General features: G+C 41.1%; 1 protein-coding gene across 3 annotated transcripts in view; it reads right to left on the bottom strand.

Moving 5' to 3' along the window:
• Nucleotides 1–22,914, bottom strand: part of Eml6 (EMAP like 6) — a 267,072-nt gene that overhangs the window by 126,646 nt on the left and 117,512 nt on the right. For all 3 annotated transcript variants that reach the window (XR_006847095.2, XM_046423963.2, XM_046423967.2), the window contains exons 5-6: nt 13,348–13,533; nt 12,417–12,552 (exon numbers count right to left, since the gene is read on the bottom strand). Coding sequence is in view for 2 of the 3 variants with exons in the window: in XM_046423963.2 (XP_046279919.1) it covers nt 12,417–12,552; nt 13,348–13,533 (322 nt within the window). In the remaining variant the exon portion in view is untranslated. The remainder of the gene's footprint in view (nt 1–12,416; nt 12,553–13,347; nt 13,534–22,914) is intronic.

Raw genomic sequence — 22,914 nt, forward strand, 5'->3', positions numbered from 1 at the left:
CCAATGCATTCTATTATCATATATAACTAATTAGAACGAATTGAAAAAATAGATTCAGGCTAATGGAGCCTCTACCATCTTCAACACATGACTTCTAAGGCTTCCCTAAGAACTGGCATCTAACCAGCAAATGGGAACAATAGAAGATCATACGTGGGAAATTTTTAATGTAGATCAGGAAGTGGCACTAATCACCTCCACAAACATCTCACTAATTTGAACTAGGTCATATGGTTGCTTCATAATACTCTCTCTCTCTCTCATACACGCACACACACACACACACACATATATATACACACATATATATAGTATAGTATATCAATCATCTTGCAGTAGAACCTAAAGCTCTACAATAGCAGAGCCTTTGTCTTTCTTTTCCCCACAGCTCTATTTTCTCAGTGCCTGCACAAATACAATTTTTAAATTTATATATGCAGCGGAATGCATTACAATTCTTATGACACATATAGAGCACAACTTTTCATATCTCTAGTTGTATACAAAGTATATTCACACCAATTTGTATCTTCATACCTGTACTTTGGATAATAATGATCATCACATTCCACCATCATTTGTAACCCCATGCTCCCTCCCTTTCCCTCCAACCCCTCTGCCCTATCTAGAGTTCGTCTATTTCTCCTGTGCTCCCCCTCCCTACCTCACTATGAATCAGCTTCCTTATATCAGAGAATATATTTGGCATTTGGTTTTTTGGGATTGGCTAACTTCACTTAGCATTATCTTCTCTAATCCATCCATTTACCTGCAAATGCCATGATTTTATTCTCTTTTATCGATGAGTAATATTCTATTGTTTATATATGCCACATTTTTTTAAAAGAGAGAGAATTTTTTTAATATTTATTTTTTAGTTTTTGGCGGACACAACATCTTTGTTTGTATGTGGTGCTGAGGATCGAACTCGGGCCGCACGCATGCCAGGCGAATGTGCTACTGCTTGAGCCACATCTCCAGCCCAATGCCACATTTTTTTTATCCATTCATCTACTTAAGGGCATCTAGGTTGGTTTCACAGTATAGCTATTGTGAATTGTGCTGCTATAAACATTGATGTGGCTGTTTCCCTGCAGTATGCTATTTTTAATTACTTTGGGTATAGACTGAGGAGAGGCATAGCTGGGTCAAATGGTGTTTCCATTCCCAATTTTCCAAGAAATCTCCATACTGCTTTCCATATTGGCTGCACCATTTTGCAGTCCCACCAGCACTGTTTGAGTGTACCTTTTGCCTTACATCCTCACCAACACTTATTGTTGTTTGTCTTCATAATAGCTGCCATTCTGACTGGAATGAGATGAAATCTTAGAGTGGTTTTGATTTGCATTTCTCTAATTGCTAGCTATGATGAATATTTTTTTCATATATTTGTTGATTGATTATATATCATCATCTGAGAAGTGTTTGTTTACATCCTTGGCCCATTTATTGATTGGGTTATTTGTTTGTTTTTTTTTTTAGAGTTTAACTTTTTTAGTTCTTTATATACTCTAGAGATTAGTGCTCTTTCTGATGTGTGAAGGGTAAAAATTTGCTTCCAAGATGTAGGTTCTCTATTCACCTCACAGATTGTTTCTTTTGCTGAGAAGAAACTTTTTAGTTTGATTCCATCCCATTTATTGATTCTTGGTTTTAATTTTTTTAATTTATTTTTTTTATTGGTTGTTCAAAACATTATAAAGCTCTTGACATATCATATTTCATACATTAGATTCAAGTTGGTTATGAACTCCCAATTTTACCCCAAATACAGATTGCAGAATCACATCGGTTACACATCCACATTTATACATAATGCCCTATTAGTAACTGTTGTATTCTGCTACCTTTCCTATCCTCTACTATCCCCCCTCCCTCCCCTCCCATCTTCTCTCTCTACCCCATCCACTGTAATTCATTTCTCTCCTTGTTTATTTTCCCATTCCCCTCACAACCTCTTATATATAATTTTGTATAACAATGAGGGTCTCCCTTCATTACCATGCAATTTCCCTTTTCTCTCCCTTTCCATCCCACCTCATGTATCTGTTTAATGTTAATCTTTTCTTCCTGCTCTTCCTCCCTGCTCTGTTCTTAGTTGCTCTCATTATATCAAAGAAGACATTTGGTATTTGTTTTTTAGGGATTGGCTAGCTTCACTAAGCATAATCTGCTCTAGTGCCATCCATTTCCCTGCAATAATTTTTGCACCAAAGGAGCCTTATTAATAAAATTGGGGCCTAATCCCACATGATAGAGATTAGGGCCTACTTTTTCTTCTATTAGACACAGGGTCTCTGGTTGCATTCCTAAGACCTTGATCCATTTTGAGTTTTGTGCATGGTGAGAGATAGGGGTTTAGTTTGATTTTGTTGCATATGGATTTACAGTTTTCCCAGCACCATTTGTTGAAGAGGCTATCTTTTCTCCAATGCATGTTTTTGGCACCTTTGTCTAATATAAGATAATTGTAATTTTATGGGTTAGTTTCTGTGTCCTCTATTCTGTACCATTGGTCTACCAGTCTATTTTGGTGCCAGTGCCATGTTGTTTTGTTACTATTGCTCTGAAGTGTAGTTTAAGGTCTGGTGTAGTGATGCCACCTGCTTCACTCTTCCTGCTAAGGATTGCTTTAGCTATTCTGGGTCTCTTCTTTTCAAATAAACAATTTTTAATAAATATTTTTACATTAAAAATCACTATCATCTTAACAGATGCAGAAAAGGTATTTGATAAAATTCAATATTTCTTCATGAAAAAGTCTTGAATAAATTAGGTATAAAAGAATCATAACCTCAACATAATAAAGGCTATGCAGATATGATAAACCTGCATCCAACATCACACTGAATGGGGAAAAGCTGAAAGCATTTCCTCTAAGTACAGGAACAAGACAAGGGTGTCTATTCTTACCATTCTTATTCAATATAGTACTAGATTTGTTTTTAAACCCAATCACTGAGCCACATCCCCAGCCCTTTTTGTGTTTTATTTATAGACAGGGTCTCACTGAGTTGCTTAGGACCTTGCTAAGTTGCTAAGGCTGGCTTTGAACTCAAGATTCTTATCCTTCTGCCTCTGCCTCCTAAGCCACTGGAATTACAGGCATGTGCCACCGTGCCTGGCAGTACTTAAAACTTTAATCACAGAAACTAGGCAAGAGAAAGAAATGATAGGTATACAAATATGAAAGGGGAAAGCCAAATTATCCTGGTTTGTAGGGATAGAAAAATGTAAAGACTCCACCAATAGGCTATTAGAACTGATAAATTCTAGAAAATAGCAGGATACAAAATCAACAAAGTCAATAGCTTTTCCATTTAAAATATCAAATTTGCTGAGAAATAATCCCATGGATAATAACTACAAAATAAATAATATACCTATGTTTAACCAAGGAAGTAAATCCTTCTCCAGTGAAAATTGCAAAATACTGATGAAAGAAATTGAAGATGACACAGAAAGATAGACAGAGCTCCCACATTCATGGACTGGAAGAATTAATGTCTTTAAAATATTTATTCAACCTGAAGCAATCTACAGATTCAATGCATTCACCATCAAAATACGAACAAAACTAAGAGACATCACAATACCTGATTTCAAAACATACTACAGTGCTGTGGTAATAAAAACAGCCTGGCATGGGCATAAAAACAGACACATATGTGGACGGAACACAATAGAAATCCCCCAATTAAACACATGCATCTATAACCAAGTGATTCTTGACAAAGGGGTCAAAAATATACGCTAAAGATAGCATCTTCAGTAACACTGGGAAGACTGAAAATTTACATGCAGAAGTTTTGATCTTGTCTCTCACCCTGTAGAAAATCAACTCAAAAATAGATTTAAAAAATGAAACAAAACAAAACAAAACCTGAAACAGATAAGACCTGAGACTCTGAAAGTACTAAAAGAAAATGTAGAGAAATAGTTCATGACATTGGTACAGCTGATTATTTTCTGGACACGACCCCCAAAGCACTGGAAACAGAAGCAGAATTCGACAGGATTATATAAAGCTCAAAAGCTTCTGAACAACAAAGACAACATCTATCAACAGAGCAAAGAGAGAACCTTCAGAATGGGAGAAAATATTTGCCAACTATTCACCTGACAGAGGGTTAGTATCCTGACTATGTAAAGAACTCAAAGAGCTTAAAGAAATACCTAAGTAATCCAATTTAAAAATGAGTAAATGATCTGAATAGACACTTCTCAAAAGAATACAAGTGGACAACAAATATGAAAAAAATGCTCAACAGCTTTAGCCAGCAGGGAAATGCAAATCAAAACTACGAGATACCATCTCACTATAATTAGAGTAGCTATTATCAAAAATAAAATACAAACAACAAATGCTGGCATAGATGTGGAGAAAAAGGAACTCTTATTTATTGTTAGTGGGAATGTAAATTAGCACAGTCTTTATGGAAAACAGTACAGTGATTGTTTAAAAACTAAAAGTAGATCTCCCATATGATCCAGCTAGTCCACTTCTAGGTATCTCAAGGAAATGAAATCAACATACCAAAATACCTGCACTTCCACTTTTATTGAGGCACTATTCACAAGAGCTAAGGTAGGAAATTGGCCTAGTATCCATCATCAGATGAATGGATAAGGAAAATGTGGTGTATGTACACTGTGGAATAGGATTCAATCATTAGGATGAAATTCTGCCATTTGCAGCAAAATGGCACACAGAATGACAATAACCACATGTTCTCTTATACATGGAAGCTTAAAAAAAAAGTGAATATGGGGGGAGGGTGGATAAAGAGAAGGTGGACTTGTTCAGTGCATGTAAGCACATGCCTGAAATCACACTGAACTCCATTAATATGAAAATAGGTGTTAACCAAAAATAAAATTTAAAAAAAAGCTGTACTTGACGTTCATACCCCTAGCTCGATTTAAAAATGGAAAATTAAGAATTTTAAGGCAATGACAGCAAAGCTCTCAATCAAGTATAGGGTTGGTTCTACATATGGCACCCTGTGTAACTATCCAGATCTTGGGCCCAGTAGGCCACCCTACCTGGGGACCCAGGGCTGTTTGAAGGTTAAATGAAATCTGTGTAGAGTGTGCCTGGCGGCCTCAGAGCCACCCTTAAATGCTGAGCCTTGCTGAAGGAGAGTGGCTAGTCTTCAGTCTACTGTTTCCCTTTACAAGGGCTCTTTCCCTGAAAATTTCCAACTGAATTCATAGTAAAAGTGGTTCTTGAAAAAAATCCCTGGTTATTTAAAAAAAAAAAATCCATCCCACAGGACCCAAGCTCGATCCATACAGCCGAACATGGCTGCAGAGGTAGAAACCTGCAGTCTCCCAGGCTGGCTTTTATATGAGGCTGACTCAGAAAGATGTTTACAGGGAAATTAGGAGAAGGAACAGCCAGCCAGCCCTCTGCTCATCTGACACCACATTGCATGCAGGGTCTGAGCAAACACCGCTGTGCCTCCTGGCGGCATGCCTCACTGTCCCCAGCTCCCACACCATATGCCTCTGTGCCACCTTCTTAGCAGAAGGACAGACAGTGAGACAGAAGGGCCTGGCCCAAAGGAGAATGGTGGGCACACAGGGAAAGTGTGACAGAGGCCACGGGGAGTACAGGCAAGTAATGAAGCTACCCAAGAGACCAGAACAGGGTGGGCGAGTTATGTTTCTACAGTAAACAAGGCTGCTCTCAGATTTGAGAGTTGGCCTTTTGAATATTTTATACCAGGGCTTCTCAAGTGCAACACTATTAACATTTGGGGCAAGATAATTCTTCACTGTGGTGGTTATCCTGTGTGTTGTAGGAGATATAGAAGCATCCCTGACCTCTACCTGCAAGTGCCAGTCACACCTACAGACAATGCCAAAGGTTTTCTAGAAGATGAAATTGCCCCTGGCTGAGAGCTGCTAGGCTATATGACCTCATGTACTCAGAGAAAAATGGTAAGAATAGAAGGGAATTATAACCTGGCCTCCACCTTCACCCATCCCTCCCTATCCTCTCTCTGCCTTGGAGGGTGAGAACTCAAGTAGAGATGTGACCTTGGCACTCGCTTCCTTAATCCTGTTCTAAGACCTCCTATCATGGCCCTTGGGGGTCAGGCTTGAATGCAGCAGGTTGATACCAAGGAACAAGTCATCCATTCCTCCTTCTGCATGGCTGTCACTTGGATATACAGCAGGGCTCTGCGCTCTCATCACAGAATGCACTCTTCACTCATCTGACAGTTATTTCCGGCATGTGCCAGGTACTGTTGTGAATGCTCTAGAGGTATCCAAGAAATGAGAGACCCTTGTCCTTGGAAACAGAAGGGCCGTACACATAACACATCAGTTCTGCTGTATATTGAGGTGAAAAGTAGATCTGGAGAAGGGATGAGCATCCAGCAGGTGGAGGCAGAGGGGGCTACAACTCCAGGTTATCAGGGAAGATTCACTAGAGAGCAGGCCTGAAGAGGAGGAGGGAAGTTTTTGTTCAGATTCTTGAGGTCAGTGTTCCAGGCATAGGGAGCAGCCTGGGAATGCAGAGAGTGGAAGGTGTGAGCCAACTTGACCTGACAAGGAGGAGCCAGAGCAGGAAGGTGGCCACTGTAAAAACTTCAGCCTTTTGAGGAAAAAATGGGGAATCATCACAGGGTCTTAGGAGAGGAATAATGAGATCTGACTCATGAAAACTTGGAACAGTCCTTGTAGCTGCTGTGCAGAGAACAATGGTCAAAGCAGCAACACAAATTTTAAAGCAACTGCAGTAATCAGTGTCAGAGATGATGGTAGCCCAGGCAAGGACTGGGCAGTAGAGATGGTGACAAGTCTAAGGAGGAAAATCTTCTGTCCTGGGGGCTTCAGCCTCTACCTTTAGCTTAGTGATCAGCTTAATGCAGAATCGCTCTGACAGGAGTTTAGTTTTAGACACAGCAACAGTAAATATGCATTTGTAATTAAAACAACCCTCTCCCCCAAACAAAATGTACTAATCACTAGAGCAGGCTTTTTAGAACGGTCTACCCACTTCCTAGGAACATAACTGGCACTTGGTAGGTGCTTAATATTTACCAAATGGATAAATAATACATCTTATGCTGTGTGACTAACTACTGTATTCCTTTAGACATACTCATTTATAACCATTAGCTCAAAATATTTTATCACCATAGAATTTATCACCATAGAAGTCATTTTGGTCAACTTGCCTTAAGGATTATTTTTGGCTTCTCTTGCCACTACCATAAATCATTTTAAGCTACATTATTTTACCCCACTGAGCCATTAGCTTCTAAAATGATCAGATTCAAAATGCACCATTAGTAAGCTTGGTGAGATATGAGTGAGAGCTCTAAGTTTACACTTAGCTCGATGCTAATGACCCTAAGCTTCTTTCTACTCATCTATAAGGTGATAAGAGTTCTCGCCGACATCCAATATCTCTTCCAGCTTGGAAATTCCAGAATTTGATATTCACTGAAACATGTATTGGCAATCCAATATCCTAGACATCTGAAATCCTTTGGTACCAGGTGCATTTTAGAATATAGAGAAGTTTGGACTTTGGAATCATAATATGTCTACTGGGATCTGAGATACCACCTCGAATCAAACATTTCTGTAGTGAAACCTATGGAAAATTCACATGTATAAGACACCAACCAGCTTCATAACTGTTCAGGTCGGGTTCTGCTAACAAATTTTTATTTGTCAGCAAAATTTTTATTCTAAACTGTTTCACTTTCAGAATTGCAGGTAAAAGATGCTCAGTGTTATAGTTTGGATATGAAATGCCCCCAGGGGCTCATGTATTGAAGGCTTGGTCCCTAGTAGTGGCACTGTTTGGAAGTGGTAGAATCTTAAGGAGGTGGTGCCTCGTTGGAAGAAGGAGGCCACTGAGGGTGTGCCTAGAAGCATGCATCTTGTCCCCAGCTCCTTCCTCTCTTTGCATCCAGCTTCCATGGAGAGAGCAGCTTCCCTCCTCCATGATGTTTCCTCGCCATGATGTTCGGCCTCACTTTAGGTCAGAAATAATGGCTCTGAGTGTTAGTGGACTGATATCTCTGTAAGTCAAAATAAAATTTTCCCTCTTTTTAAATTGTCATTCTCAGATATTTTGTCAGTGACAGAAAGCTAACGCACTACATGAATTAGGTTGTTGATTCATTGTGTACAATTGGCACTAGAGAAAATTTGAACACAAAAAAATCTAGTAACTCACAAAAGATGTCCAAGTCGCTGGTGTAACTAAAACATTACAATTCCCTTGATCGAAGAATGGTCTTCCTGATTATGTGAAGGACATTTTCTTTGAATAAGCTGTAAGCTGGGGAGGAAGGAGCCCTAAGAATCAATCCTGGCCTTAACTGATTCTTGTTGATGTGAATATGACCCGACTCTAAACTGATTTCACCCTCAATCTAAAGTAGGGTTAATTGTTTTCACTGGAAGTCAAATGTCTTAATTAGCTCAAGCTTGACTACAAAGATGTAAGAGAAATAATAGTGTCTCTTTATAATTAAGCTGAATTATTTTTTCTGAGCTTAGTATGTATTGCAGTTCATTTAAAAATCATTCTCTCCATGTCTAAAAAGTTATTAGAAAATGCAAATGTATGCAAACCTTACATTAAAAAAACTTGGAAATTGCCAGATTAATTTTATAGGTCTACAAGTCTACAGGAGAAGCAATGGAAGTCTTTACAGGTAGCCCACTGTGCTTATCACATTACACTTGATTTCTAAATGCTGGTAAGTACTGGCTTCTTAATTTTAATTTTTTTTTAATTTAACAAACACAGATAATTATTAGTACCAAGTCATGAGTATTGGGATATGACCCTAATTCTGTGGCTAAATTTGGTTTAGAAAGCCATTTGAGCAAACTGAGAAATCACTGTATCTCCATGGAAATGAATTCAACAGTCATTGTTACCCAAACAACAAAAATACGAAAGCAAGCTCATGTATATGGAGAAGTTCTTGTAAAACCATCCATACATGTAGGTTCATGTTCAAACTGAAAGCCTAGATGTTCTAACATTTCCTTGCCTGGATTTGCTCCTTTCAAATGTACTTCATTTCCACTTTTGAAACAAAAAGTAGATAGAACAGAGGGTCAAGATTTCCTTCAGGGTGTGATAAACTACCCCAAACATCTGTCCACTCCATTCTTTCTGTTCTGTCCTTTCTGCACCCTGTTTTCTTCCCTCTTCTTTAACCCCACACTAAAAGGCATGCTGAAAGGGTCAAGGCCCTGGCTGAGGGATCAAGGGCGTGGTACCTGTCTAGGCCAGAAAACCGTTTACCTCTTCATTACCTCTGATCTCCTCCTCAGATCCTACATTTTTTAAGTCCCACACCTGTTTGGGGACTCCTGCCTCACTGTGGCCTTGGGACACATCTCCATGTGTTCTAGAGGTCCTACCCTTGTCCCTGGAGAGCTGGTTCAGTGATCACAACAGGAGGCCTGTTCAGAGACTCTCTTGGGGTTTCAGCTGTGCAAAAGCAGCTTCCAAACACAACAGCCTCCTTGCCTTCTTTAGCGTGAGGTTGGCACCGAGCTCTGGCTCAAGATCTGCACAGCTCAGGCCATGAAGGCTGGAGAACTCCGAGTTGGGGTGATGGGTGGGTTGGATTTGGTTTTTACCAACACTTCAGTCAGGAGCCTCTTGTTCTTTTCACTTGAGATGTGTATGGTTTTTCCACTGAGAGCTGGAACAGACACCAGCATCTCTATTAAAGTTCATGGTCCATAGGAGACTTGTGTGACAGAGCTCCCAAAGTAGGTCATCCCAGGCACCATGCTGGGGGGTGTGTTTAAATGGGTGCTATGTGGATAAAATTTATTTCAATAATTAAAACTTGAATGAGCCAAAAAAAAGTACATTAAGCCCATGTTTCACAGATACTATTACCATTAATTACCATAAGAAGTTTTATTAAAAAGATGTATTAACATCAGTTTAAAAAGTAGACAAGAGTATCAGCGAGGAGCAGCAATTCTAAAACTTAAGAAGACGGCTGGACATTCAGTGATCTATGAGGCTGCGTTCTGAGCAGTCCCCACCCCGACTCTCCTGGGAGCTCCTTCCCACTCCCCACCCCAGTTACGACTCCCTTGAGCTTGAACAGGAACATAATCTACATCTTTAAAAGCAGAGTCCATTTCTCCTCCTGAAATATAGGCTACTGTCCTATTAACCATTCATGTAATAGGCATAGCAGTCCCTCCCCAATATACCTCAAACCCAGGTACCACAGGCCATATCTCACAGGATGCAGGCTTATTTCAAGTTCCATCTGTTCACCATGCACCATCCAGATCTGCTTTGATCCTGCAAAGGCAGGTGGGAATCTGCTGAGAGGGATAAAAGATGGAGGATACCCTTGACTGTCCTCCTTTGACGTGGGAAACAGGAGTTGGCCATGGGGTTGATTGTGTGTGATCAATACAAACCCTCATTACATAGTTGCTCATTTAGAACCAGTTCCTAAACTGGCCTTTGAGAGTCACGGTCAAGGACTTCATATCAGATTAAAAAAACATTATAGCAGGGTGAATTAATAATGGCGTCTGTCCTGATCCCTGTGCTTTAAATTTTACACATTAATTATAAGATATGATTTTTGAAAGAGGTGAACAAAGTGATTGCCAAAAGGAAGTCATTATTTCAAGTCAAGTCTATGCTCTCCCAATATTTAGCCAGTTTATGGTCAACCATCCTATCTAGCAAGTTAACTTACCAGTTATCTAAGGAAATGTTTTGGTTTTAGTTATACCTTGAAGGATATGTCAAGAAGGTTCAAGGTCAAACATTTTGACTGCTTTACTTTTTTTTTTTCAAATATTGCTGTTACAGGGACTTGCTTGCTCATATCTATTTGAAATATTTTTCTAAATATTTTTTTAAGTTACACTGAATCATGCTCTAGACGGAGAACTTAAGGACCTTTATCCGATCTCTCCTTGTCCATACACCAAAGTAAACCTCAAATTCTACAGCTTCCTATGCACCCACTGCGACTTGTATCCAGAGATAGATCCACACCAGGATTCTGAGCCTCTCTGGGAAGGAACAGTCCAATCTCTATAAGGGCCAACTGTCAAGACACTTTCTTTCATTTAATAGTTATATAAAGAAGCTGGCCTCGGGGTAACAAACAGGAAGTACAATGTCCAGCTCACTTTCCCAGATGCTCAATTTTTAAGAAAGCTTGATTGAAAACACTATTTAAGGAGGATGGCCGGAGGGATGTGCAGTCCCTTCTTTCTTCTCTCAGTCCTCTGAAATCTACCCCAGGCATCAGAGAGTGGGACACATGGCCACAAGATGTGGCCTACAGAACATGCGTGGCAGCACCACCATCAGCCCACGTACAGACTTTGTGATAAAGATCCATGAAGAACAACTCATTTCAGGCTTTCTGGAGACTGTCGACCTCCATGTCAAGGGTCCTTACTAAGAAGACTCACATGAAATTTCTCTCTGATCTCAAACGGGAAGTGATTCCCCGTCACTTGAAGAATACTGGAGTTTTCATCTCGTGGATCCTAGGACTCATGGTACTGAGCACTCCTCACTCAGCACTGGCTACAGGAGCCTGGGGTCAGGTCTGGGGACCATCTGCGCTTAGAATATTAACGCTGCTGTGACTGTGTCTTATCTTTCCTATTTGCATTTTCTACTTTACTATCTCTGAGCTTCAAATTCTTTATCTATGAAAAGGTAATAGGCCTACCCTGAGAGCGCAAAAATGTGTATGAGCTGCTTGGTATTCTACACCCACATTCTGTATGTTGGAATTACAGCTACCCCTTACAGAGTGCTGACTATGCATCATGATTTATCCCCAGCACTGTGTAAGTATATTTAATCCTCATGAAACTCTGAGTTCCCTGCTAATATTACACTCATTTATGAGGAAGCACAGGCCCAAAGATGTTAAGAAATCTGACCGAGGTCTCAAATCATGAGTTAAAATTTGGACTTTAACCCAGGCCCCCTAACTCTGAGTTCATGTTCTAAACTTCTACTAAACTAGTAGCCAGTTCTAAACTGGCTACTAGTTCAAAGCTATTTTTTAAGAATATTTTCCTATCATTCATTTCTGTTTTCAGAGACTGAGAAGAGTCACATCTAGGGTGCAAACTTGTCCAGCACTTCTTAGTTTGATCACTGAAAACTACCTCCTGCATATACAGACAACTTTGTGCCACTTAGGAAAAAGGATGTCCACTTATTTTTAATGTATTGCTGGTCTTATTCAATATATTTACATAAACTTCCTTAATCCTTTATAGAATAAGGTGAGGTACAGAGAAATACAGAATTTCACATTATATTCGATGCCTCTTAAACATAAATAAAGAACTTTGCATTGTGTTTAACACTCAGAGTCACAGATAAGCATTCATACATATATTACCTTTGTATCCTTGTTCTGTCTCCCTGAGATCAATTTTGGTTATTGGTTTGAAATCAGTATCCCATAATCGTATACAACCATCTCGCCCACCAGTGGCAAAGCCTTCTTCACAAGCATACATGCTAAATATTCCAGCCTGTTGATTAATAAATAATGCTGCAATCATTATAGTTGCCACAGTTGAATCTTGATTTAAAAACACAAGAGCAAAACAAAAAAATAAAACAGCTTGTTCTCTACTGAAATTCTCACAATTGACCAAGTAGCCATTTGTAACAGTCTTCATCTCAGCTAAATTAAAAAAACAACAACAAGAAAAAACAATCAACAGAGTAGTGGTGCATGTCTGTAATCCCAGCTACTCAGGAGGCTGAGGCCAGAGGATCACAAGTGTGAAGCCAGCCTGGGCAACTTAATGAGACCCAGTCACAGAATAAAAAGGGCTGGATATATAGCTCACTGCTTGCTGAGCATGTGTGAGGCCCTGGGTTCACTCTCCAGTACTGCAGTGATTATAACCATTGCAAGTACTTCTAGTGCTCCTTAACCATTTCTAAATTGATCACAGATTGTACTTTTTAAAAAGCAACGTTTTAGGAACCCAATGGATCTGCCTACATTTTAGGAACCTGTGACACTGATGCAGGGGCCAACACCCAGCACCTCAATGGAGTGAGGAAGGTCTAGTTCACCAACTAACATGAAAGCAAGAGCTGCCTATGGCCTTCCTAGTCCAACTGTGGGCCACAGAGCAGCAGCAGCATCCCAGATCCACTGGGACAGAATCAGTTATTATGAAATATTTTTTTTCTTCGATGAACAAAAACACTTTGGGAAATCATGAATACTTCAGGAGTATTCGACAGACAGGGATATGTGATCTTAACTGATTGAGTAAGTCATTTCCAAATTTCCACATGGTAATACTCACACTGTGTGCTCCTTGAATGGTGCGGACTAAGTTGAGGCCTTTCCAGACGTAGATGTCACCATTTAAAGCACCAGAGTAGGTGACGTCTTCTTTGGCACATGCAAGGCAAAGGATGGTCTGAAGATCCCCCGTTTTGCCAAATATTCCTCTTTTTGCAGTTAGGGCATTTCCACATAGTGTCCAAAACTAGCAAGTAAGAGATAAAATAAGTGGATCTAAAATAGAGTACTCTGATGTGCTGCGTTACTGGTATTTTCGTGTCAGTGCATATTACATAATTTACTATATCTGAATTAGGCACAGATTGTTTCATAGTGACAGCAAAGAAAACATTTCAGCCTACCTCTTGGTCAATGAGAAAATCTTGTAATAATATTTTTTAAACTTTCAATGTTCCAAAATTTCAAAACTTTGCATAATATTTAATAGCAATATGATAGAAAATGCCAGTGTTCTCAAACTTGGAATAAAGTAGATGAGGGCTGGTGTTGTGGCTCAGTGGCAGAGAATTGCCTTTGCACATGTGAGGCACTGGGTTCGATCCTCAGCACCACATAAAAATAAATAAACAAAATAAAGATTTTAAAAATAAATAAATAAATAAAGTAGATGAATCTCTTGAAATCAGCATGCTACAGTGACACGACCATATCAATGTTTATAGCAGCTCAATAGCTAAGCTATTGTGCCCTTCAACAGATCAATGGATAAAGAAAAGGTGATATATTTACACAATGGAATATTACTCAGCCACAAAGAAGAATGAAACTATGGCTTTGCTGGTAAATGGATACAACTGGCAACTATCATGCTATGTGAAATCAGCCAATCCCCCTAAATCAAAGGCTGAATGTTCTCTCTGATTTGCAGATGCTAACTCACAATGAGTGGGGGGTGGGGGGAAGAATAGAAATTGACTAAATTAGAAAAAGGTAAATGAAGGGAAGGAAGGGGTATGGGAATAGCAAAGACAGTAGAATGAATTGGACATAACTTTCCTCTGTTCTTATATGAATACACAACCTGTGTAATGCCACAACATGTACAACCACAAAAAATGGGAAGTTATAGTCCATGTATGCATGATATATCAAAATACATTTTATTGTCATTTTTAACTAAAAAGAACAAATACATTTTTTTTTAAAGTAGATGAATCAGGCTGGGTGTGGTGGAACAGGCCTATAATCCCAGTTGTTGAGGAGGCTGAGGAGGGAGGACCGAGAGTTCAAAGGCAGCCTCAGCAATGGCAAGGCACTAAGCAGCTCAGTGAGACCCTGTCTCTAAATAAAATACCAAATAGGGCTGGGGATGTGGCTTAGTGGTTGAGTGACCCCAAGTTCAATCCTGGTACTCCCCCCAAAAAGGGGAGATGAATCATGTTTTTATCTTTTTGTCAAATGATAAAACTAGTTGTTATGGTTTAGACAGGACGTGTCCGCCAAGAGCTCATGTGTGAGAAAATGTAAGAATGTTCAGAGGCGAAGTGATTAGGTTATGAGAGCCATCACCTAATTAGTGGATTAATCCACTGCTGTGGATTAACTGGGTGTAGACAGGTTGTGGCTAGAGGAGTATGTAGGTCACTCCAGGTATGCCTTTCCTGTTTATATTTTGTTCCTGGTGAGCAGAGCTCTCTCTGCTTCCTGGTTGCCATGTCCTGGGCTGCTTCCCCTTCCCAGGTCTTTCCACCATGATGTTCTGTCTCACCTCAGGCCTAGAGCAATGGAGTCAACCCATCATGGACTAAACCTCTGAAACCACGAGCCAACAAACTTTTCCTCCTCTTAAGTTGTCAGGTCTTTTGATCACAGTGACAAAAAAAAAAAAAAAAAAAGCTGTCTCAACCATTAGTATGGGTTTATTGCAGTGAGATTTAGAAATAAATAATTTTCCTTTTAATATTTATTTGTAAGTTCGTATAAGCCTATGATATATTGCCCAGGCATTTTTAATGTGTATATATATTTAGAAATAATTGCTTTCTAAATAAAAGCTTTACACCTCTATACTGTAGAAATATATTTCTAAATATGAGTGATATTTCCATACAGTCAAAGGATTGAATAGGTTTTTCCATTTTAGTTGCACAATTCAAGGGAGGACCATTACTATTAGGGACACTCATAATTATACAGAAATCCAACATTTTACTTTGATATAGTTTTGAAAGTATGAAGTGGTATAATTTCACTGCCATTTACATAGCACCTCACAGTCTATAAAAGTTTCTCCACATGCTATTTGATCTCCTAAAGAACAGAAGTGTTTCATAATAACTTAATATGCTTGAGAACTGGCCAAAGACAGATTCAACTACTGTCCCCACTGGGCAGTGAGGGAAAGGAGGCATCAGTGACTTGGCAAAGGCACAGATAAATGGGGGTCATACACGAGGAACCAACGAAATCTTGATATTTACTCTGAGATCTATAAGTCGAATTAAAATGTATATATGGAAAAAAAGAGTGAGAATTTTAAGACATCATATTCAGATTATGCACAAGGGACAAGGAAATTCAAAGCTAGAGGAACCCCTGAGTTATATTAAATGGAATGAACAAGGATAGGATTCAGCTCAGTGGAGAGGAAGAAATTACATGAGGCTCAGGAGGACCAGACCAGACACCTCCCGGTGACAGCAGTGTGTGAGGAAGGAAAAAAAAAATCAGTGACTACCCTAATACTATGTGCCTGCAGGAGAGGAAAAGGGAGGTCCCCTGGTGTAGTTGGGTACACAGGGAGGCAGTCTGGGGACGACTGCACCATTGGTAGCATGGTGGGGACTGTGGCAGCCCTGGAGGAAGTGGGAAGAGAAGCAGGTGTGCAGCTATGGGGAGCAACTCAGGATGCTCCTCTTGAGGGAGGAGCACCATTCATTTCTTTAGGTGGCGTTATTTTTGTGAAAAGGCACTGAAATGTACATTGAAAGAATAAAAACATTCAGGGAAAAGGCTAGTTAGGTTTAAGCTAAGTTGAGGTTTTAACTCTGAATTTGTACAATTGGACACAAATAATTACTGTTAATACAAATATGACGAAGAACTTGCTTCATGGAGATGCCCAGGGCAGGTGTTTTCCTTTCTCGTGTCTCCTCACGAAGGAGGATTAAACAGAGTATTTTGTCCTTTGACTTGAGATGTGCACTGCCAGCTTCAGTTAATTATTTTTTTGATGGACAGCTACACGCATACAAAAAAAGAAGAACACCCTCAGATGTGATCATATAAAGGTTTTCTGATAAAACAATCACCCAGTCAGTTAGTGTAATGACATGAAACATTCTGAATAAATCAAAGGGTTCTCTTAAAAGGCATATGTCGATATAATGCCAGAAGATTTTCTGCAGAGAATGGAAAATACCCAAGATATTATCTCTTCTCAAGACCATTTTCTATTTGGAAAAGAGTAGCATTGGCATCATTAAATCCCCATCCAATGGAGAGACATTGTTTATCTTCTCCAATCTCCATTCACAAATTGCAATGCAAATTTTGTTAGAACTGGCAGGTGCCTCGGAGTTCATCAAGCCCAAGGTAGTCCCCCAGGCTTCCGAGGTCTACAACTAGAAATTGGAGAAGGCTCAACAGTATGCACAGACCTGTAGGCTCATTTGCTGTAAAACCAATGAAGCAGATGATGCTCAACTGTTACTGTTTTGCAAGCATTCGTTTCAGATAATTGTAATTTGCCTGTTTGCCAAACACAGAACTTACAAAACCAGGAAGGATTTTTACACTAGCTACAAAACCTTCACATAAAAATGTTCTCTTGAAATGCAAAGATTTTGTACCCAACTTGTGACTAGAATCATTCACTCAACGTTAACACAGGTTGGGGAGGGAGAAAATGTGGAGGAATTCTGGAACCCAAATTTAGAATATAGGTAGTGAAGACAACTTATCAAAGCCTGCTTAAATTTGTTCTGTATTTCTAAATAAAATTCATAAAGGCTTTCTGGGTGGACATTTGCAGATTCTTCCATTTGAGGTAAAGATGCTCATTTTTGCTTAGGAAAAAAATGCATAAATCTGCTACAATAACTAAACAGGATAAGTGGAAAACAGGATAGTATTTTTGATGGGGATTGAATGATGTCAATGCTACTGTTTTCCACAGGATATTATTTCCAGGATATTTTTTTCCAGCATAGTACTTTCAAATAAAGCTCCAGAATTTTATCTGTCTGTGTGTTTAGAACTAAAAGAGTTAACCAAGGATGGAAAGAAATAGGGAGGAAGCTGGAGAATTCTTTCAATTAAACAGCTCATCTAGTTATAACCCAATTAATGTTATGTTTTGGAGAAAAGTTAAGCCAAGACAGACCATTAAAGAGAGAATTGCTCTGTAGGAAGAACTCTACAAAGGGAGCCAAAGGATGCGTTTAAATCTCTCTGCCACCATTTCTGTGATCCTAGGAAATAAGGAAAAATTAACATTGTTGTGCCCCTATTGGTACCATACACTCTTTAATGCAACTCAATGAATTCAGGAGGTAGCAATCCCCATATTTGGTGGTGGGGAGAGGAAGAAAGTCAGTCTCACGGAGATGAAGTAGCTTGACCAGGGTCAAGAAAGAGAAACAGAATCAGGATTCAAAATCAAGTACCCTCCTGGGTCTCAGCTTCCTGTGGAAGAAGGCTGGACAGTGGAGGTTGGACTGTGGCTCCCAGATATCCAGGAAACCACCAGAGCCTAATGGAAATCAGCTCATCATGACCTCATGATTCTTTACTACTTTACTTGAAAAACAACTCAGTGCTTCTTCCTATCTTCAGCTGATCAGAAACTCATGCCGCAGAGACACATATTTGATCAATAAAAGGTTGCTAAGGGAACTATTCTTTAATTACTATTTTGTGCCAAAAAATCTTTCAAAACAATGGTTCTCACGGAAAGCAAACTACATAAAGAAGTTCTTCAATGATGCAACCATTGGTAATCTTGGCACACATCAAGAGCCAAGGACCTTCCTGGCTCCCCAGTGCCATGACTCCATGGGTGACCAAAGCCTCCCTAACATCCTGACTTAAAGAGAAAGTCTCCCTGGGCTCTGCTGCCTACCAAGGCTCCAGAACAATGTACCTCATACCAGGCTAAGGAAGATGGCGGCGAGGGGAGTGCATTGCCCCTGTGTGCTGCTTCACTGTGTGGGAGTATGACAAGTCAGGACGGCTAAAGGCTATCTTGTTAGGAATTTCCAGCAATAGTGGGGTGCTCCGGAACCTGGAGGAAGGATTTCCATCGCACGAGGATCGGCTACGGGGACTCAAACGCGAGAGGTTTGTCGCACGGGGGGTAACACTGCTTATTCAGCAAATCGCCCCGCGGCTAGAGTCTGCAGCACGCGCTGGGAAACGAGGAGATAGCGACGCAGGAATACAGCGCTGCAGTTTCTGCCAGCCGTGCAAGCACCGTACTCAGGGCTGAATTCTGGGTTCGAGACGGGGGAAGGAAGCGGTCCATCTCGGTTCTCCACACCGGTCAGACCACAGAGGAGGCCAGCAGCCACCATGTTGGAAAGCTGACGTCACCATACCTGTGTTCGAATGACCGCAGCTCATTCAGCCATAGAACAGGTAATTTCAGGCTGCCATTCGCCTGTGGCTTGCAGACAGATTGCTCGGGCTCAGTGCCTGGGTGCTTCTTAGAACCTGCTCTTATCGGAGCGAACACCGAGCGCGGGGCGGCCGAGTTCCAGCTCCCCAAGAATCCCTGGCCCAGGGCTGGGGAGCCTGCGGAGGCTGCTTCTTGGACCCTGCTCCTATCAGAGCATACACCAAGCACTAAGCGGCCAAGTTCCGGCTCCCGGAACTGAGCCCGCGGGGGCTGCTTCGTGGAGCCTACTCTTACCGGAGCATACACCGAGCACGGAGCGGCCGAGTTCCGGCTCCCGGAACTGCCCTGGCCCAGGGCTAGGAGCCCGCGGAAACTGCTTCTCGGTCCGGGTCCTGCTGAGGGCCAGTCAGGACTCACCCGTTGCTTTGGTTGCCCGGCAAGGGGAACGAAATGCTGCCATTCACATAGGATACCAACATGGCAGAGATCTGATGTCATCAGAAAGCGGCGGAGGAGAGAACTTCATCAATACCAGCGGCAACAGAAACAGTTGGTCTCCTGGTAGGGGGGGTGAGGCACAGACACCCGAGTCTCCTCGATTTGTCGTCGAGCCAGAGGGGAGGAGCCGGGCCGCCGCCAGCGCCCAGAGCAGGCCCAGCGGCTCTCCAGCGTGGTGACCGCGTGACCCCAATTGGAGAGGGGGCGGAGCGGAGCTGCCACCCGCACCCGCAAGGTGGGCAGACCCGCGACCCAGTGGTACACGGGCGTGGTAGGAGGGGCAGGGCAGAGCCGCCGCCCGCGCTTGCAAGGTAAACAGACCTGTGACAGACTGGCAGGTCAGGCCCAGTGGCCTGCCAGCGTGGTACACACGTCACCCCAACTGGAGTAGGGGCAGAGCAGATCCTTCGCCCACGCCAGGATCAGGCCCTGCCGGTGTGGTGGTGACGTGAACCCAACTGGAGTGGGGGCGGAGCGGAACCGCCACCCATGCCCGCAGGGTGAGCAGACCTGTGACCAACCTGCAGATTAGGCCCAGGGGTCCGCAGGCATGGTAGGAGGGGCAGGGCAGATCCGCCGCCCGCGCCTGCAAGGTAGGCAGACCTGCGACAGACCGGCGGATCAGGCCCAGGAGTCTGCCAGCGTGGTACACACACCACCCTAATTGGAGTAGGGGCAGAGCAGAGTCGCCGCCCATGCCAGGAACAGGCCCAGCGACCTGCAGGCGGGGTAGCCACGACACCCCAATTGGAGTAGGGGCAGAGCAGAGCCACCACCCGTGCCCGAAAGGTGGGCAGATCTGCGACCGACCAGCGGGACAAGCCCAGTGGCCTGCCGGTACGACAGACACGTCACCCCATTTGGAGTAGGGACAGAGTAGAGCCGCCGCCCGCACCTGCAGGGTAGGCAAACCTGCAACCGACCGGCGGATCAGGCCCGGTGGCCTGCCAGCGTGGTAGTCACGACACCCCAATTGGAATAAGGAGAGAGCAGAGCCACCACCCGCGCCTGCAGGAAAGATATGCAAGCAGTATGAAAAGACAAGGAAAGAAAGGACCACAAGCAATGCAGGTCAACGCAACTTTAGAAGAGGTAACAGCTGCAGCAGATGGAATGTCAGATAAAGAATTCAGGATATACATGCTTCAGATGATCTGGAGTATCAAGGAAGACATTAGACAGCAAAATCAGACAATGAAAGATCACTTCGACAATGAATTACGCAAACAAATCCAGGAAGCAAAGGATCAACTTTACAGGGAGAGAGAGGTTATAAAAAACAAACAAACAGAAATCCTAGAAATGCAGGAAGCAATAAACCAACTTAAAAACTCAATGGAGAATACTACCAGCAGAGTAGAACACTTAGAAGATAGAACATCAGACAATGAAGACAAAGTATTTCAACTGGAAAAGAACATAGACAGCTTAGCAAGACTGTTAAGAAACCATGAGCAGAACATCCAAGAAATATGGGATAACATTAAGAGACCAAACTTAAGAGTCATTGGGATACAGGAAGGTACAGAGCTCCAAACCAAAGGAATGAGCAGTCTATTCAATGAAATAATACGAGAAAACTTCCCAGACTTGAAGAATGAGACAGAATCCCAAATCCTAGAAGCCTACAGGACACCGAATGTGCAAAATCATAAGAGATCCACACCTAGACACATTATAATGAAGATGCCCAACATACAGAATAAGGAGAGAATTTTAAAAGCTACAAGAGAAAGGAAGCAGATTACATTTAGGGGTAAGCCAATCAGGATAACAGCTGATCTTTCAACACAGACTCTGAAAGCTAGAAGATCCTGGAATAACATATTTCAAACACTGAAAGAAAATGGGTTCCAACCAAGAATTGTGTATCCAGCGAAATTAAGCTTCAGGATGGAAGATGAAATTAAAACCTTCCACGATAAACAAAAGTTTAAAGAATTCGCAGCTAGAAAACCATCTCTTCAAAACATCCTCGCCAAAACATTACAGGAAGAGGAAATGGAAAATAACAATGAAAACCAACAGTGGGAGGTAGGACAGTAAAGGGGGGGAAAATAATCAAAGAGGAAAACAAACCATGTTTAGTAACAGAAATAAACAAATATGGCTGGAAGAACAACCCATATCTCAATAATAACCCTAAATGTTAATGGCTTAAACTCACCAATTAAGAGACACAGGCTAGTAGAATGGATCACAAAACAAGACCCAACAATATGCTGCCTACAGGAGACGCATTTGATAGGAAAAGATATACATAGGCTGAAGGTGAAAGGTTGGGAAAAATCATATCACTCATATGGACTTCGGAAACAAGCAGGAGTGTCCATACTCATATCAAATAAAATAGATTTCAAGCCAAAGTTAATCAAAAGGGATAAAGAGGGACACTACATACTGCTTAAGGGACCCATACACCAACAAGACATAACAATCATAAATATTTATGCCCCAAACAATGGTGCAGCTATGTTCGTCAAACAAATGCTTCTCAAGTTCAAGAGTCTAATAGACCACCATACAATAATCATGGGAGACTTCAACACACCTCTCTCGCCACTGGACAGATCTTCCAAACAAAAGTTGAATAAGGAAACTATAGAACTCAATAACACAATTAATAACCTAGACTTAATTGACATATATAGAATATACCACCCAACATCAAGCAGTTACACTTTTTTCTCAGCAGCACATGGATCCTTCTCAAAAATAGATCATATATTATGTCACAGGGCAACTCTTAGACAATATAAAGGAGTAGAGATAATACCATGCATCTTATCTGATCATAATGGAATGAAACTGAAAATCAACAATAAAAGAAGGAAGGAAAAAACATACATCACTTGGAGAATGAACAATAGGTTACTGAATGATCAATGGGTTATAGAAGACATCAAGGAGGAAATTAAAAAATTCTTAGAGATAAATGAAAACACAGACACAACATATCGGAATCTATGGGACACATTGAAAGCAGTTCTAAGAGGAAAATTCATTGCTTGGAGTTCATTCCTTAAAAAAAAGAAAAAACCAACAAATAAATGATCTCACACTTCATCTCAAAATCCTTGAAAAAGAAGAGCAAAACAACAGCAAAAGAAGTAGAAGGCAAGAAATAATGAAAATCAGAGCTGAAATTAATGAAATCGAAACAAAAGAAACAGTTGAAAAAATTGACAAAACTAAAGTTGGTTCTTTGAAAAAATGAACAAAATCGACAGACCCTTAGCCATGCTAGCGAAGAGAAGAAAAGAGAGAACTCAAATTACTAGCATACGGGATGAAAAAGGCAATATCACAACAGACACTTCAGAAATACAGAAGATAATCAAAAACTATTTTGAATCCTTATACTCCAATACATTAGAAGATAGTGAAGGCATAGATAAATTTCTTAAGTCATATGATCTGCCCAGATTGAGTCAGGAGGACATAGACAACCTAAACAGACCAATATCAATTGAGGAAATAGAAGAAACCATAGAAAGACTACCAACTAAG

Source organism: Marmota monax, unplaced genomic scaffold, assembly GCF_021218885.2.
Source record: "Marmota monax isolate L192 unplaced genomic scaffold, Marmota_monax_Labrador192_F-V1.1 WCK01_AAM20220418_F8-fsc00015, whole genome shotgun sequence".
Lineage (NCBI taxonomy): Eukaryota > Metazoa > Chordata > Mammalia > Rodentia > Sciuridae > Marmota > Marmota monax.